The sequence below is a fragment of the Chinchilla lanigera genome, unplaced genomic scaffold, assembly GCF_000276665.1.
Source record: "Chinchilla lanigera isolate Chin_1 unplaced genomic scaffold, ChiLan1.0 scaffold00008, whole genome shotgun sequence".
In the NCBI taxonomy this organism is placed as follows: Eukaryota; Metazoa; Chordata; class Mammalia; order Rodentia; family Chinchillidae; genus Chinchilla; species Chinchilla lanigera.
In genome coordinates this window covers 15,149,114-15,164,551 of record NW_004955409.1, presented here as the reverse complement: position 1 = coordinate 15,164,551, position 15,438 = coordinate 15,149,114, and the positions used below count along the sequence as shown (strand labels likewise).

Here is a 15,438-nt window from a genome sequence, read left to right as displayed (position 1 = left end):
GTTTTCTAGACACTAATTTTTCAACAATCCATTGAAACTGTACTGATTAGTATCACTAATGATGATGTCTTTTAAAATTCAATACATCTTCCCTTTCATGTGTCCATATTTCTCTGCTTTTTTCACATTTTAGGCTATTTTTGCTAGTTTCAAAATGCCACATGTGTAGGTTATTAGTTTATAATAATTTTGATATTTTTGGTTGGTTTCTATATTTTGGTTGGTTGGTTCATTTTCTGTTCTACAAATTGAAGTGTGCAGTCTTGTACTGATATACTTCTGGTGGAATCTGATGCATTATTATACCATCATTTATCGCCTATGTCTACATAACCGATAACTGCTCTCTATTTAAAGTAAAAAAAAAATCACACTGCCAAAATCAGCAGTAACATTGTAGTAGGTTCTAGACCTTCAAGCTTCTTCAAGTCATTTTAGTTGTAATGTTTGTTAGTGATTGTGCTGTCACACTTTTTCCTTTTTTCCTTCTTGACCACTTAATCTATACTTGTTAGATGTGGTGGCGCCAGGCTGCAATCCCAGTACTTGGGAGGCTGAGGCAAGAGGACCACTGCAAGTTCAAGACCAGCCTGGGCTACAAAGTGAGCTCAAAGTCAACTTGAACTGCATAGCAAGAACCTGTCTCAAAAAGACCAAAAAAAAAAAAACAAACAAACAAAAAAAACTATACTGGTATTCTAATTTCTGTTATCAATTTTTTAAAAGTCATTTGTATACTCTTATTTTCCCTGCATCACATACCCTCTCCCCTCAAGTCCACACATTTCATTGTTAACAAAATAAATTTAGCTTGTCTTTTTTTTGTTCCTAGATTTTTTTGTCCTTCCCGGTTTGCCCCTGGATCTCTCTGTGCACGGCTTTACACATCTGGGTCTGCACCCCGACCTCTTCTCCTCTTCTTGCATCTTCCTGACGCTGACACCCATCTGATGAGCATTTTCCCAGTAGGGTCTTGTGATGCAAATGGATCACAGAGCTCCCCAAAGGACTCCATCACTGACCTGCCCCCTGCAGTCAGTTTTCTTTGCAGATATGTTACTTCTTAAAGGACAATCGTCCTCCTTCTCCCTGTCACCCAAACTCAGAATTCACGTCATCCTCCACTCTTCACTACTTTCCTTCCCCCAGTTCAGTGAAAACAGTGCTTTTGACTCATGACTCCCCCCTCTCCGTCAATAGTCTTTCTTTTTGAATCCCACAGGCATGATACCGCGCAGCTACTGACTCAATAAATATTGCTTGATTATTCACTGGGGGCAACATAACGTGCTTTCAACTACAGAGGACTCCACATAAACCGTCCTTGCGCTGCAGCCAGTGGCACTGGATCACTCGTTTTTGTGCTCTGAAATCCTGACTAATGCTCCTTATAGCAAAGGCTATTTTATTTCATTATTTCTAATTTTTAAATTTTTGTTAGTACACCATGATTTTATCCTCTGTGGGGAGTTAGTACACACACATAACTCACGTTAATCCCTTTTTCACCCTTTCCCATCCTCCCCTTCCCTGCTCTGTCTATCCCTTGGTCCTCTTCCCGTTTGCAAAAGATCTACCTCCCTATTTCTTCGTACCCATCTTTTACTTTGTCCTTTTCATTTTTAGTTTCTCATATAGCATCTCATATGAGATGCTTAAACTGGTATGTCTGGTGTATTTCACTTATCATTGTGGTCTCCAGCTGCATCCAAGTTTCTACAAATGATTAGGCACAGTTTGTTGCTTCAGAATCTAGGTACATTAAGCAAAACTATTTGTTCTCTCTTCTTCCCTTTAACTCATTAATCCATTAAGTTAGCTTTACCATGATTTTAAGGTGTCTTTCCAGTATTCTGTCATTAAAAAAATCCCTACTCACTGAAAGGAAGTATTTCTGTTCCTATCTGAACAGAAGTTAAAAAAATGTCCTTTGTGAAGGCCACTCAGACCTTTTCCTGTTTAACTTTGGGAGTCAGGTATTTTGCCTCAAGAATGAGAAAAGTAAGTAAGGTAGGTATGTAGAAATGTTGCTGATTTTTTATGTTGATTTTATACCCTACAATGATGTCAAATTCACTTACTTCTCATAGGTTTTTGAGGTTTCTCATATGTGTACTATCATTGCCATCTCTGACAATTCAATTTTTTTCAACTCAACTTGGCTGTCTTTTATTTCCATCTGTTGGCAGAATACTCCAGCTAAGATTTCCAGTACTACATTCAATGAAAGCACTGAACACTAAACATTGTTATATTGCTCCAGAGATTAGACACAAAATGTTCAGCTTTCCCTCACTCAGTGATATGAGCTGGGGATTAGTATATAGGACCTTTATTTTTGTTGTTTATTCCTAACCTACTTTGTTCATAGTTTTAGTCATGAAGATATTTTGAGTCTTTTAAAATGCTTGTTCGGCATCAGTTGAGATTCCTTCGTCTTTCAGCTGATGTGGTGTTGCAATTATTGACATGTATATGGTGAACCATTACTGTATCCTGGGATGAATCACCCTTGATCGTTATCATTGTTAATATGCTCTTACATACTGTTATTAAGTTTGTTTGAGAATTTCTGCATCTATTTCATCAAATATACATTTCTCTAGAGTTCCTTTTCATATTTTGTGTCTTTATCTGGTTTTGGTATAAGGTAATGTTGGTTGAATGCTGATTGGAAGAATTTCTTCCTCTTCAAGGAAAATATATAAAACAGTAAAGTATATCTAAACCATAGCAATGGAGCTTTGACCATTTATTTCTCTAATAAATGTAGGCTTCAAATGTTCAGTATACTTGAGTTTTGTGGTCAAGAATTCTGTTAGTATTTATTTTAAACAAAAATACAGATAATAAATTTGATTGTAATATTAAGGTTCAACACTTCTAAAGAAGGTATTCTGTCCTTTGAGATGATTCTTACCCTTTAAAGAAAAATAAGTATGGCTATTATAATACAGTGCTTTGCATACACATATCCTAGTTAATTCTCAAAACAGAACAGCAAAATGAACATATGAGAAAGGCAAACAAAATGTAATGAAAAATGTCTAGAGCCATCATTTTCCAATCATTTAGCTATCATTGGGTTGGACAATTGTTCTAGCTGAGTAGAGATAATTATTTCTTGTAGTCAGAAATGGAGTTAACAAAAATGCATCAAGCTACAAGAGCACATACAAGATGAATTTGTATACCATGATAAGGGGGATGGGGCTGACAAATCTGTTGAAAATGTAAATAATTACAGGAGGAATTATAAAAAAATCTGAACTTCACTTACTTAATTCACCTCACTCATGCAATGGTGAAGAATATTTTTTTAAAAATACACATAACATATAAGAAAAAATTACCAATATGTGTGTGTGTATGTATGCTATCAAATAGCATGGATGTATATATGTAGCTATATTTTTAATTTAGATTTCACCATTTATAAATGCCTTATAACATTAATTTATTTTGTTGATCACATGAGTTTGATATTCTGTGATGATGATAGTCTCTTTGCATGTGAATTTCTATGATTTGTTAAAAAGAATTTTGAGTTGATTATTGTCTAATTGTATAATTATTCTAATTAGCCTAATTATAACTGATTATGTAATTGATGTAAATATGTTCAGTCTTATAATTAGTTGATGTAATTACAATATACAAGATGATGTCATGAACATCTTACAAAAGTTGTAGGAAAATGGCAAGTGAATATGCAATTTGTAAAATTTAATTAGACACTTACTGAACAATTACAAAATAATTTGCAACAGCTCTACTTAAACTTCTAAAACTATTTTTTAAATAAAAGAAATGAAAAGAAAGCATGTCATCCGTTAGTAAGTGGACCTTACCAAGGTCAACAGCACTGTGAGCATGAGCTCAGTTAGTATTTTCATGTTACTTTTAAAAGAAATGGGAACTTTCAAAATATATTGATTTAAAGTTTATTATGATGCTGAGAAATCAGCAAAAGTATCATTCATTGTTGGTGGCTCTAATTTTGATTGCAATATCTTCTAGCCTATGTCTTTCAGTACTGGGTAGAGGTCTAAATAGCATAAGTATTCCTCTGAGACTTGTCATATGCTCATGATTTCATATCAGTCTCAGGAACACAAACCAACTTTATTCTGGAAATATTACCTACAAAAGCATTAAACAAGAATTTGTCACTCACTGGGAATGTGAAATAAATATTCAATTCAAATTGTTACAGTTATTAACCTACTATGAATGGGCATGGAGAATAGAGATCTCTCATTGTTTAGAAATGCTTTTAATCAAAAACAAAGACATTCTTATGAAAAAGTATCATTAATGGGAACCTAATATTGTTCAAAGAAATTTAATTTCTGACATGGAAAGACTATGCAGCCAAGTGATCCACCATCAGAACCCTAACACAGCGCAGTTCCTGGACACCTTCTGGCTTCAGAGCACACGGTTCCCACACATAACTGTCACTGTTCCAGCAGTCACAGCCAGGAAACCCTGGACAGGTTGTCTTCCTGTTCTACCACTCGCCCATGCTAATGCTTCCATGTAAATGTGTTCAGCACTGTTACGTACCTCTGTTTTGAAAAACATTTTTTTATTTTGCATCACAGTCACTGTCTACCATTACTTTCCCTTACATATCCAGAAAATTAGGAGAGAAGAGCCTGTTATTAACCTCCATATCTGTGTCAAAAATTTGCACATATCTTGCAGGTGGTAGATCTCAGTTGTTTTAACTGGATCTTATTTATATTATAAAACCACAGATGCCATGAATTATAACTCTATAGAGATAAATTATTGAGGTACTCTGTTATGGGTTACATGTACATTCTGAAGCAAATGCTGATATTTAATGGCTGCTGTGACGGTATTGTCAGGTGTGTTAGCTACCTTTTTCTCATTGCTGGTACAAAATACTTGACAACCAAAGTTAGGGAAGGAAAGGTTTATTTAGCTCACAGTTTGTGGAGGTTTCAGACCGCAATCAGCTGGCTCCAAGGCAGGGTGGCCTGGCTGAGGGGCAACAGCTGAAGGAGGCAGAAGACAGCAAAAGCAACAAGAGCAGAAAGAGGAGTGCAAGAGAAGACTCTTTCTGTCCCTTACATTCTATGCTGGCTACCAACCCTAGGGTGGGTGTAGCACTCACACCCATAAACCCAGCACTAGACAATGAAATAATCACAAACTCCAGATTCAGCCCCCTGTGAAAGCATGCTTTCATGACTGCATGAGGCTTTGGAGGGACATCCAGACACAAATCACAACAGCAGGTGAGACCTTTGAAAGGAGATGAGGCCAGCAAGGCTCTGCCAAGAATGGATTAATGTGTTGCCATAGAAATGGGTAAGTTCATCCAGAGTGGCTTTAGTATAAAATGAACTTTCTTCTGTGCTCCCTGACATGTTATGATCTGACAAGAGGAGCCTCATCAGACCCTGACACCTTAATAATGGACTTCCCTGCTTCCAGAACTGTGAGAAATAAATTTCTTTATAAGTTACCCAGTTTATCTCTATGGTAGCAAAAGAAATGGACTAAACCATGCTCCAATTAAAACAATACTAACATGGAAAATTTTTTCTTTATAGATTATGCATGGCAGTTGATGGGAAAATAGTTCAAGAAATCAATAACATATAGGAATAAGATATATATAAATATAAAAACACCAGCATAAGAAACAAAGGGAAAATATATGCCATTCCTATCTCATTACAAAGTCATTACAAGGCAAACAAAGTTCAATTATTGGAGGTATTTTAAAGATACAACACAAAGTGCATTTTAAATCTGAAACAAATTTGTTGTGTGAAACAAATAATTCATGCTTTTAATTCTACAACAAAATTGTGTAAAATTACTTTAAGAGGTAGGTATGGGTTTATTTTCTATTGAGAGAAATGAAATCTAATATGATATCCTTACAAATTAGAACCACATAAAACTTGTAGCAGTCTGGAAGCACATTAAAATGGACTCGCTTATAACATCACCCTCATTCACATTTCTCTGTTTCTTTAGTGAGTGAAAAGGACAGAGTGAGAGTGACTCATGAGTTATCAGTAAATTGGAGTTAACTTTAAATATTCTGCAGCTAGGAATTCATTCAGACATGAATCAGGCACTGTTCCAGTTGAAAGGGCAGAATATGTTGCTATATTTAGTGAGCTCATGTTCAAACAACAAATAAAATGATTTGATGATTTTACTCTGGAGAAAAAATAAAGCTGGTTATCAGAAACAAAAATCTATGGAAGGGAAGGGATGTTACTTCATACATGACTTATATGGGAAGGCCTTCGGAGGGGACAAGTTCTTATTGTTAAGACTCCTTCCACATTATTTAAGCAAAAGCACTGTGTGAAAGATCAACCAAATAAAGCCCTAGGGATAGAAGATTTGGGTCTGTCTAGGGATGGTGTGATCAACACTGAAGTAAGCTAGGGAAAACTGGGTAAGAGAGAGCAAGGTGGGGTAAGGTTGAACATTATGTGGGCAGCCATAGTATTAGCTTTATCCTTAACACTGGGTAATAAAATGAAAGTTTAAAGCAGGAAAAAATATTGGATCAGATTTACACTTTTAAGTAGTCAATCTGGATAGTTGGAGTTTTCTGTAATAAACCATTTAGAAGCCCGTTGCAATAGTCTATAGAAGTGCTGAAAGACACATGCTGTATGGTTGAAATTTGTGAATATCAGGCCCATCAAGTATATCGACATGTGCACTGTGGAAAAAATCATTAATAAGATCTTATCTTTGAAAAAGCCAAAGTTATATATGGCGATAAGAATCAAATTTTCCATATGTTGATATCTGTGTTTGGTCTACTCTACAAAATACATTTAATGAAAGTATTAACTATACATGGTATATAAATTATATTAAAAGTAATTCCTGTTCCAACATGGTCTTTAGAACGAATGCATAACCAACTCAGAGAGGTAAGAAACATAACTAACATAACTGATGAAAGGCAATTTTTTTCTGAATAGAAGAGCTGAAATTCATTATCCTGGCAATTATTAACTACAGCTACATAATCCAGAACACAGAATTGCAAGAAACATTTATTTCTCAAGTATTTCTTAAGAGCATCAATTAGATTGTCCAAGTGATGGTTACTAGCACAGCCAAAAGTAGAGAAAATCTGTGTTATGTACCATGGTAAAGACTAATATGCCAATAAAAGGAGGTATTGGTGTGAGAATGTTCAAATTTAAAAAGTTGTTTTCCATTTAAAAAAATGAGAGGGCAAAGAAACAAGAGAAAATAAAAGTTATTCTTAAAAGGCATAATCAATAACCTATAAAATAGTTCAAGAACTTTTATAGGATGGTATCTGACAATTCCTTGCATGAAAGTGAGAGAAAAATTCAAAGGAATAAATGAATGAGAAGCTCTATTTTTCTTATTTAATAGCTTTAAAATAAAGCTTTAATTTTCTCGATAGTATACAATATTCCCCTAATGGTGGGTAAGACCCATGTGCTCATCCCAAGTAATCAGACAGAATTGCAGGTAGGTAATACTTATGGACTGACAGGTGTTTAGGGTTGCCTGCAGATGCAAGAATTCTGTAGGGAAATATGTTCTCTAAATTTTAATATTACTATTTTAAAATTAATTGACCATAGAAGGATTCCAATATGTAATGAGGTGACCATTTACTTGATTGTGATTTTTAAAACAATTTTAACTAAAAATCATTTTAGTGAAAGTAGAAAAATGAACTGCAATGGCGCAGAATGTGTGAGGAAAACACAGCCCTCCCTGCTAGCAGACAATTGGTGATGTCTCGGTGGCTGCAATGGAGAGGGTCAGATGACTACAAGCTTCATCACTGTATCAAAACAGCCTGGAGATTAACACCCGCACGAAGCCTGGGTTCAGAGGTATATATTTTGGCAAGTCAAAATCTGCCAAAGTGGTGCACTTTTGAAAAAATTGGGAAACACATAATTTTAATTTATAATACATGGTGTAATGTAGAACTAGATGTTGTGGGTGGAGATGCTACTGTATCACCATTGGGTTTTTTCCATAGTTAATATACAGTGTTGGCAATTAACCTGAAAGAGATCATGCCTCAGTTTGTTATATAATTTAATAATGAAGATTAATAATGAAGAATATGATCCTGGGAAATTCACAAGAGCAGAATAACTTTATTTTGTAGAGTTTATGCCTGAAAGTGTAATAATAATCAAAATGTTGAAGTAGAATGTTTGTAATACATGAAGTTTTGTTTTTTTGTGTCTAGTTATGGACACATTTCTCAAATCTATACACAACATCGTCAAATTCTTATTTATCTTGTAGTCTATATAATTTTCATTAATTTTAAGTTATGGTCATAATTCTTTTTCTTTTTTTTTCTTTAGACATGGTCTTACTATGAGTTCAGGCCGTCCTTGCGCTCACTAGAGAGTTGGGATTGGCCTTGAATTTGTGGCCATCCTCTTGCCTCAGCTTCCTAAGTACTGGGATTACAGGCCTGGCCACTGTGCCCGGCTCACAATTCTGTTAAATATTTGTCCACATAACATTTTTTTCACTTTAAAATTTCTTTGTTAACTGAAATTTGTGCTCAGAAAAGCTTTATTATAGTATCTTTTAAATATTTCCACAAATTTCAGTGGCAACCCCTAGAATCAATTCTCCATTCTCAATATATTATACCATAATATTTTTGTCATATCTTCACTCCACATAAAATTTTTTTCTTATTGAGTCAATGACTCATTAACTTTCATTTTTAACATAATTAAGGCTTTATTTCTAAACTAATTAAAAAATTTAAAAAGAAAATTAAAGACAGATTTTTTTCTAAAACCAAAACCAAATAATTTTCAGATTTCTTTGTTCTCTTAAAAATCATTTACCACAGCATATCGAGAAATTAAAACAACTCCTTTAAGAAATATTTTCCACAGAAACCAAATTGATCAGTTAAATGTATAATTATGTACTTTATAGGATAAATCTATGGATAAAGAAATACCAACTAGAATATATTAAATTAAAAGATACTTTCAAGAGATAATATTTTACATTTACCACATAGGAAAGGTCACCCTTTATGGCTAAGTCCTCAGGTCTTTCATTTGAACATATTCTGTTTTTCAAAGGACCACATTTGGAAAAATTATGTTTTTAAATAGCTATAATATTGCTTCAATTAGGAAAGTATTCTTGTAGAATGGGTTGGAAATATTATGCTTTAAGACTTACCTGCGTAAAGAAGGGTTCATAAATCTCAACTCCTTTATCAGATCCTTGCAGTAACACCTCCTGGCCCCGTCTCCAGCTGTACCGAACAGGTGGGTTGGAGTTGGCAACACAGCGGAGGAACACTGTTCTCTCATAGTAAAACTGTTCTTTAGCTTCACCTATACTTTGATGAACAGTTACTACTGGATCATCCAAATCTAGAAGAAATAAAATAAGCAAGTGTCAATGTTACGAGTCGCATGGCTTTCAAAGTGCTTTACACATACAGCACTAACTGATGCATATTCTCTATTGATTGCTTTGCTTATGACTAGGCTTATTTTTTTGCTGTTGTTGTTGGACTAACTGGATTGAATCTCAAAGAAAGTTGCAATGATAGGAACAAATGTAATAACTATTCCCTCAGATCTCTATCTGTTGAGAGGAAACAAATGACCTTGCATATTTATTCTCCTTGCCAACAGCCATACACAACAACTTCATAAGAATGATCAAAGTTCAAATCTCTCATTCGGAAGACCTTAGAGTGAACGATGAGCCAGAGAAATAAAAAGTGACAGAAAAAATCAGGGTCATGTAAACCAACTGATCCTTTCTCTTAATGTACTTATCATTTACTAATACACAATATATTTTAAAAATGAAAGAATTATGTCTATAATTAACTGTAGTAAAGTATGATCTTGAAGTGAGTTAAATTTTACTCTCACCTAAGATTTTCCATCTTAGATTATACTTCTAACTTGAAATGTGCTAACAGAAGGCACTATTAAAAAGCATTGATATTTCTATTGCTGAGTACTAAAAATATGTGACATTTTATGTATATTTTAAGAATTATCCACCTTAGTATTTAGCATTTTGGGGGAAAAGACTGATTTGTAAATATTTTGGGCTTGTTGGTCAGATGCTTATTGTGTCAAAAATTCATCTCTATCTTGGCAGTATAAAAATAACTAAAGACAGTACGTAAATGAATGAAGGATGAATACTCCTGGGTAAAACTTCCAGTAAAACTTTAATATAAATGCAAGCAGGCCCAGAAAAACATGGCTAATGGGTCCTGGATTTCTAAGAGCATAAGAGCAGAAGCAATTCAGAACTGTACAGGCCTTAGCAGCAAGCTCTGTCTCATGTTCTACTATAAATTTAGTATACACTTATTCTTTGTGATCTTAACACTTGTAATTTCACCTTCACCCTTTTAGCTGTGTAATGATCAAAGGTTATTTAACTGTTGGGATCTTAAATTCTCTTATCAGTAAAATGAAACTAGTGTTGGCACCATATTATTCAGACTATTTGAGGATGAAATAAGATAAGCCATATAGCCTTAGGTACATAGTAAATGCTCAACAAATGTTAGCTATCATTACTGATGATAGTTACCTATTATTACTATTAATAATATTATTATCATTATGAACGTCTCATTTAAGTAACCTTTGCTGATTTCACGTCTTCCTATCATTGTCTCACAGGTTCATAACACACTCAACTCTCATTATAAATAAGTGATTGCCCATTTGTTCAGGTTATTAAATGCTTCCACATGACAAGCACTTTTACGTGAACGCCTGAAAAAAAGCTATTACAGTTATATAGACACAGTAATGAAGAGTGTGAGGATATGTCACTCTGTATACTCAAAGGCATTGGTCCTCAGAAAAGATTACTTTTAATGCAGAAAATAACAAAAAGCCAAAAAAACTAGTGAAGTGATAGTTGCCCTATGGAATCAAAGTAGAGAATTTCCCCATCTTTTAAAAGTATTTTTAATGTGAATTGCTTGATAGTCCTACTTTGATTTCTAGTTTTGTAACATTCTGAAGTTCTTTTTTCTTCTTCCAACATTAGACTCTTTTCACAGCTACCTCAAAGGCCTCTAATTTTAGTAGTGCAAATTTACAGAACAACTGCCGCTTTTGGGTAAAGTTTAAGGAACTTTCATTTAAAATTCACTCTATTAGTTCTTCAAGGATATATATATGCTGTTTGGTCTTAATAAGTCTGGAATATTTAGAGATGCTAGCATCATTACTATAAAGCCTTACAAATTTTTCAAATGTATCACATATTCACTCACTTAATGATTAGCTGTTCATATATAAATCTTATAGGAGTTTAACTGAATTTCAATGAATTGAAAAAAGTTACTGCAAACTTATTGTAAAAAGTGTAATTTTCTTGGTGAGATCTAATGTCTCTTAGTCTTCTTTTTCAGAAGATATACCCTGTAGAAGGCTGCAAAAACAAAATTCTAAAACCAAAAAGCTTAGGAATGGAACAAGTGGCCGGTAATCAACAGGCGGATATAACAGTGGTGTCAATCCCTGGCTGGTGAACAGTTAATAGTATTGCACTTCCCAACATCAATTTATTGATGTATTCCTAGCTTTTTTCTTGTTAGGTGGTGGTGTGAGCAGGCTTAGTCAGAAATAGACTGAATCTGAACAACTGGCTAACCCTCCTCATCCCTGGGGTGGGTGAGTTTTGGGTCACTGGCCTTATGAGAATCTCATTCTGTGACAAAGCTTCTTGAACATTCTATCAGCTGCAATATCTACCAGATTCACACATTTAGGAATTCCTTCTTCATGAAATTCTCAAGTGAATTTCTTCTCTTTAGAATTAAAAACTAACAGGCCTCAACAAGATTACACAAGTAAAATAATGGCATGGCTAGAAAAGTTATTTTCTTTCAGGGGGTTACACCTAGTTGTGTACATGTATGCATATGTTTATATATATATTTGTATATATATATATCACTTTTAATGTATTTTATACGTTCCACAATTCCTAAGTATATTATGAATATGCAGAGAAGGAAAAAGGATCAAGTATGGGAAGGGCTGAACTAAACTGCACTTGTGACATAGGTCTCAGTAGCTCTGGAGAAGTTTGGGAGCTGTGATGTCCCCTCAGAGATGCCCTATGCTTGGGCAAGGTGTCTAAGCCTTCGTACACCTCCCTCCTGTGCCAGGAAGCCACTAGTCAGTTTGTGCTACTTCTCACCGAGGTGTATGACTTTGGAAAAGCCTTGTTTCATTTGGCTTAGGGTAATCTGTAGAAAGGAAATGAGCTGATGGGCCTCAGCTGCTAGAGGAAGGCATACTTTGGTCTGGAGGAGGGGATGAAGTTGGTGCAATACATCATCCATTCAGATCTACTTACTAGAGATGACAATTTTACAGGGGAAAACTAATCCAGAATTCTGGCTAGGTTCCTTGTCTCAGGAAATTTTCAAAAAGGTTAGTGATAGGATGCTATTCATTATTTCCTGTACCATTACTAGTCTAGATTCCTTGTACCGTGGGCTAGTATAGCTTGTTAAAGGATAGGTAACTTCCCTAGTGGTGCTAGCAGAGACTTATCACTGAGAAATTTGAGATCTTGGTCACCATACTCTTCTAAGGCCATAGTTGATGCACTGGCCTGTTTACCAACAAAACTGGATGAGAAAACACCAAAATCTGACCCATGGATCAACTAAGTATCAAACACATTTTTTACTGCCTCATGATGTAACAGCCCTGCCTCCTGCAGAACTTCCAGGATAGTTATGGCTGCCAGGATAGTGACTCCTTTTATCTGCTGTTTCCTGATACAGGAAACTAAATAGCTGAATAGCATTCATGCTTAAAGGTTAATGGGGCTCTTGCTGTGTCACTTAATAAAAGCTATTTTCCTTTCTGGGAACGAGGCCTCTAAACTGGCAAAGCTCTGAGATACGGGAAGAGAAGTGTAGATTCCCCAAGTGGGTCACTGGATGAGATGGTAGTAAGTGAGGTCACTACTTGATTCTTAGACCTATGTATTTTACAGAAAAGAAAACATCAGATAACAGTGGTCATTGATTTAGGATGAAACTGCATCCTAGAGGATAACATCTCCTCCTCACTGGGTGCTATTTCTACAAGACTCAGCTGCCTTTTCAAAAGACCACCTGATCACTGTATTAATTGGAATTTTTAGGTGATCTGGTATATGTTATGACAAGATAATTTTATGGTATCTTGCCCACTGAAGAATCCTGGATATCTGGGTAAACTTGGACCCCAAGTTGACAGTCCTCAAAATGTTTCAGTAGTAGATGTCTATACAGATAACCGGATGCAGAATCCTACACAAAGAAATTATAGCATCCTTAGCATCTGTATTCAAAAGGGTGTTGCAAGATTCTTTCTAGGGATTTAGTTTCCTTCCACTGAATGAGTTCAAGGTCTAAAAATTGCCTCAAGTTAGAAATGGGAAGAGTCATGAATTTTTATTAGATGGCCTTGTCCGATCTCTTGATCATGCATATTTGACTTACATTAGTTCTGTAGAGTTTGCAGTATTGTGGTGACTGTCCCTGGGAATGATATGTTCTATTAACTATCTCCAAAGATCTGTGTAGATTCTTGGATGCACTCAAACTAGCTGCTCATTAAGATATGTAGGAAGACTAAGCATTGTCACTGAGTCTGTATTATTCTGAGACACTGTCAATGTCACTAGTATCAAGAGTTAAGTTCTGTAATATAATCGCCTGACCTGCAAGAGATGGCCCACAGAAGTCACCACTGAGCTTCTACGGATGCCTGCTTCAGGATGTCCTAATGGCTTTAGTCAGCCTTTATGTAGAAGAAAATGAGCTATTTTTAGACTTGACCTGATATATTCACTTTAGCATGTCTTCATCACTGAGTCTTGGGTTTTTTTTTTTATTGTCTACTCACTGTTCTGGCATTTATACCTTATTAGTGGGGAAAGTCTTACTTTGTAAGACTTCCAAAAGTCAAAGCTATTAAATCTTGCATCAAGCTAAAGTGTTCCCATATAGACTCTTATTCTTCTCCTTACTTTATCACATTCTTCATCCCCAATCTATTTCAGTTTTATTTTCCATCCCATTTAACCCCTCAGCCCAGTATTCAGCTCCATATATACTATACTAACTCCTACCAATAAATACTGGCTAGCATCTGCTGGCCTTCTCAACCAAGACTTCAGACCTAACAATTCCATTGTCTCAAAGTGTTATCTCTCAGCTCTTTGTGTTGACCCAGTGGCCAGCATGGAGGTGGAGATCATGTCCTGAGGATATGTGTTAGCTCAAAGGGAAAATATTTCTGTATTATTTAAAGCAAGAGAGAAAGGACATCCTCTGATTGGGAGGAACACGCCTTTCCGTAGGTCCAGAAAGTTTAGGGAGATCTAAAATTTCAAGATTTTGAATTCATAAACCCATAGATATCCCATTCCTCAAGACAGGATTCTATTTTCCTCATCTAGGGTTCAGACTCCGGATTAGGTGAGGAAACAAGTTTCCTGAATCTCTGTCACACTTTTAAATGTCTTGTTACATTTTTCTAAAGAGTTCTTATTCTGATCTATCACCCTCAAATAATGATTAACTACACTCATCCTTTCATCTTTTTGTCCACTGTGTAAATGGAACTCGGAAGAAACTGATTCCTTTGTTCTTTTGGTTATGACTTTTCCCCGAAATTCCTAGGAAGCTTGAGATATTGAACTCTCAGCGCACATCTTTGCCCTTGCCCCTGTCCTTTTTCACTGTAGGTGAAGGTTTTAAGAATGCACTGGTATAATATTCAAGGGCTTTGGGTGCTCCACCTATCAACAAAGGAGGCCTCTATACAAGTCAGCTGCTTAGCTGGCTGCATCTCTACAATTCTATTTTCCAAGCAAGTTCCTCAGACTATCTAGGATGGGCTCTTGGGAAATCTGATTCTTTCATGAACACATGCATTTAGAAAAGAAATTGAGTATTATCCTCAGGGTCAAATGCTATGCTTGTGTACAAAACAAAACACAAAGCAATATTGAAAGGAATTAAACTGTGAGGCATTACTACAAAGGCCCCACACAAACTGGGCAGAGCACCTGAATTGAGAACACTTCAGAATTCTACAGAACTTTCTTTCAAAGGACATCAATATATTACTAAATAGGATTTCTTCTCAGGAAGAGAGACTCAACCCTGCATAAGGTGGATTTTTCTGGATAAAAGCAATTTCATAAGAGCAATTTGATAAGCTCATATCTTCTAACACACCCAGGATTTAGACAGCGTACTAGCTGCACAATTTTACCCACCTACGATTTTCTTCAGTCTTGATATCTATTTCAAGGAACATCAGATTTCTTCATTTAATAGTCAATATTTACATATATAGCTTTGATGATATTATGCAT

General features: G+C 35.4%; 1 protein-coding gene across 3 annotated transcripts in view; it reads right to left on the bottom strand.

Moving 5' to 3' along the window:
- Positions 1–15,438, bottom strand: part of Mdga2 (MAM domain containing glycosylphosphatidylinositol anchor 2) — a 765,137-nt gene that overhangs the window by 284,837 nt on the left and 464,862 nt on the right. For all 3 annotated transcript variants that reach the window (XM_005376849.2, XM_013510341.1, XM_013510342.1), the window contains one exon: positions 9,235–9,431. In XM_005376849.2, the coding sequence (XP_005376906.1) occupies positions 9,235–9,431 (197 nt within the window). The remainder of the gene's footprint in view (positions 1–9,234; positions 9,432–15,438) is intronic.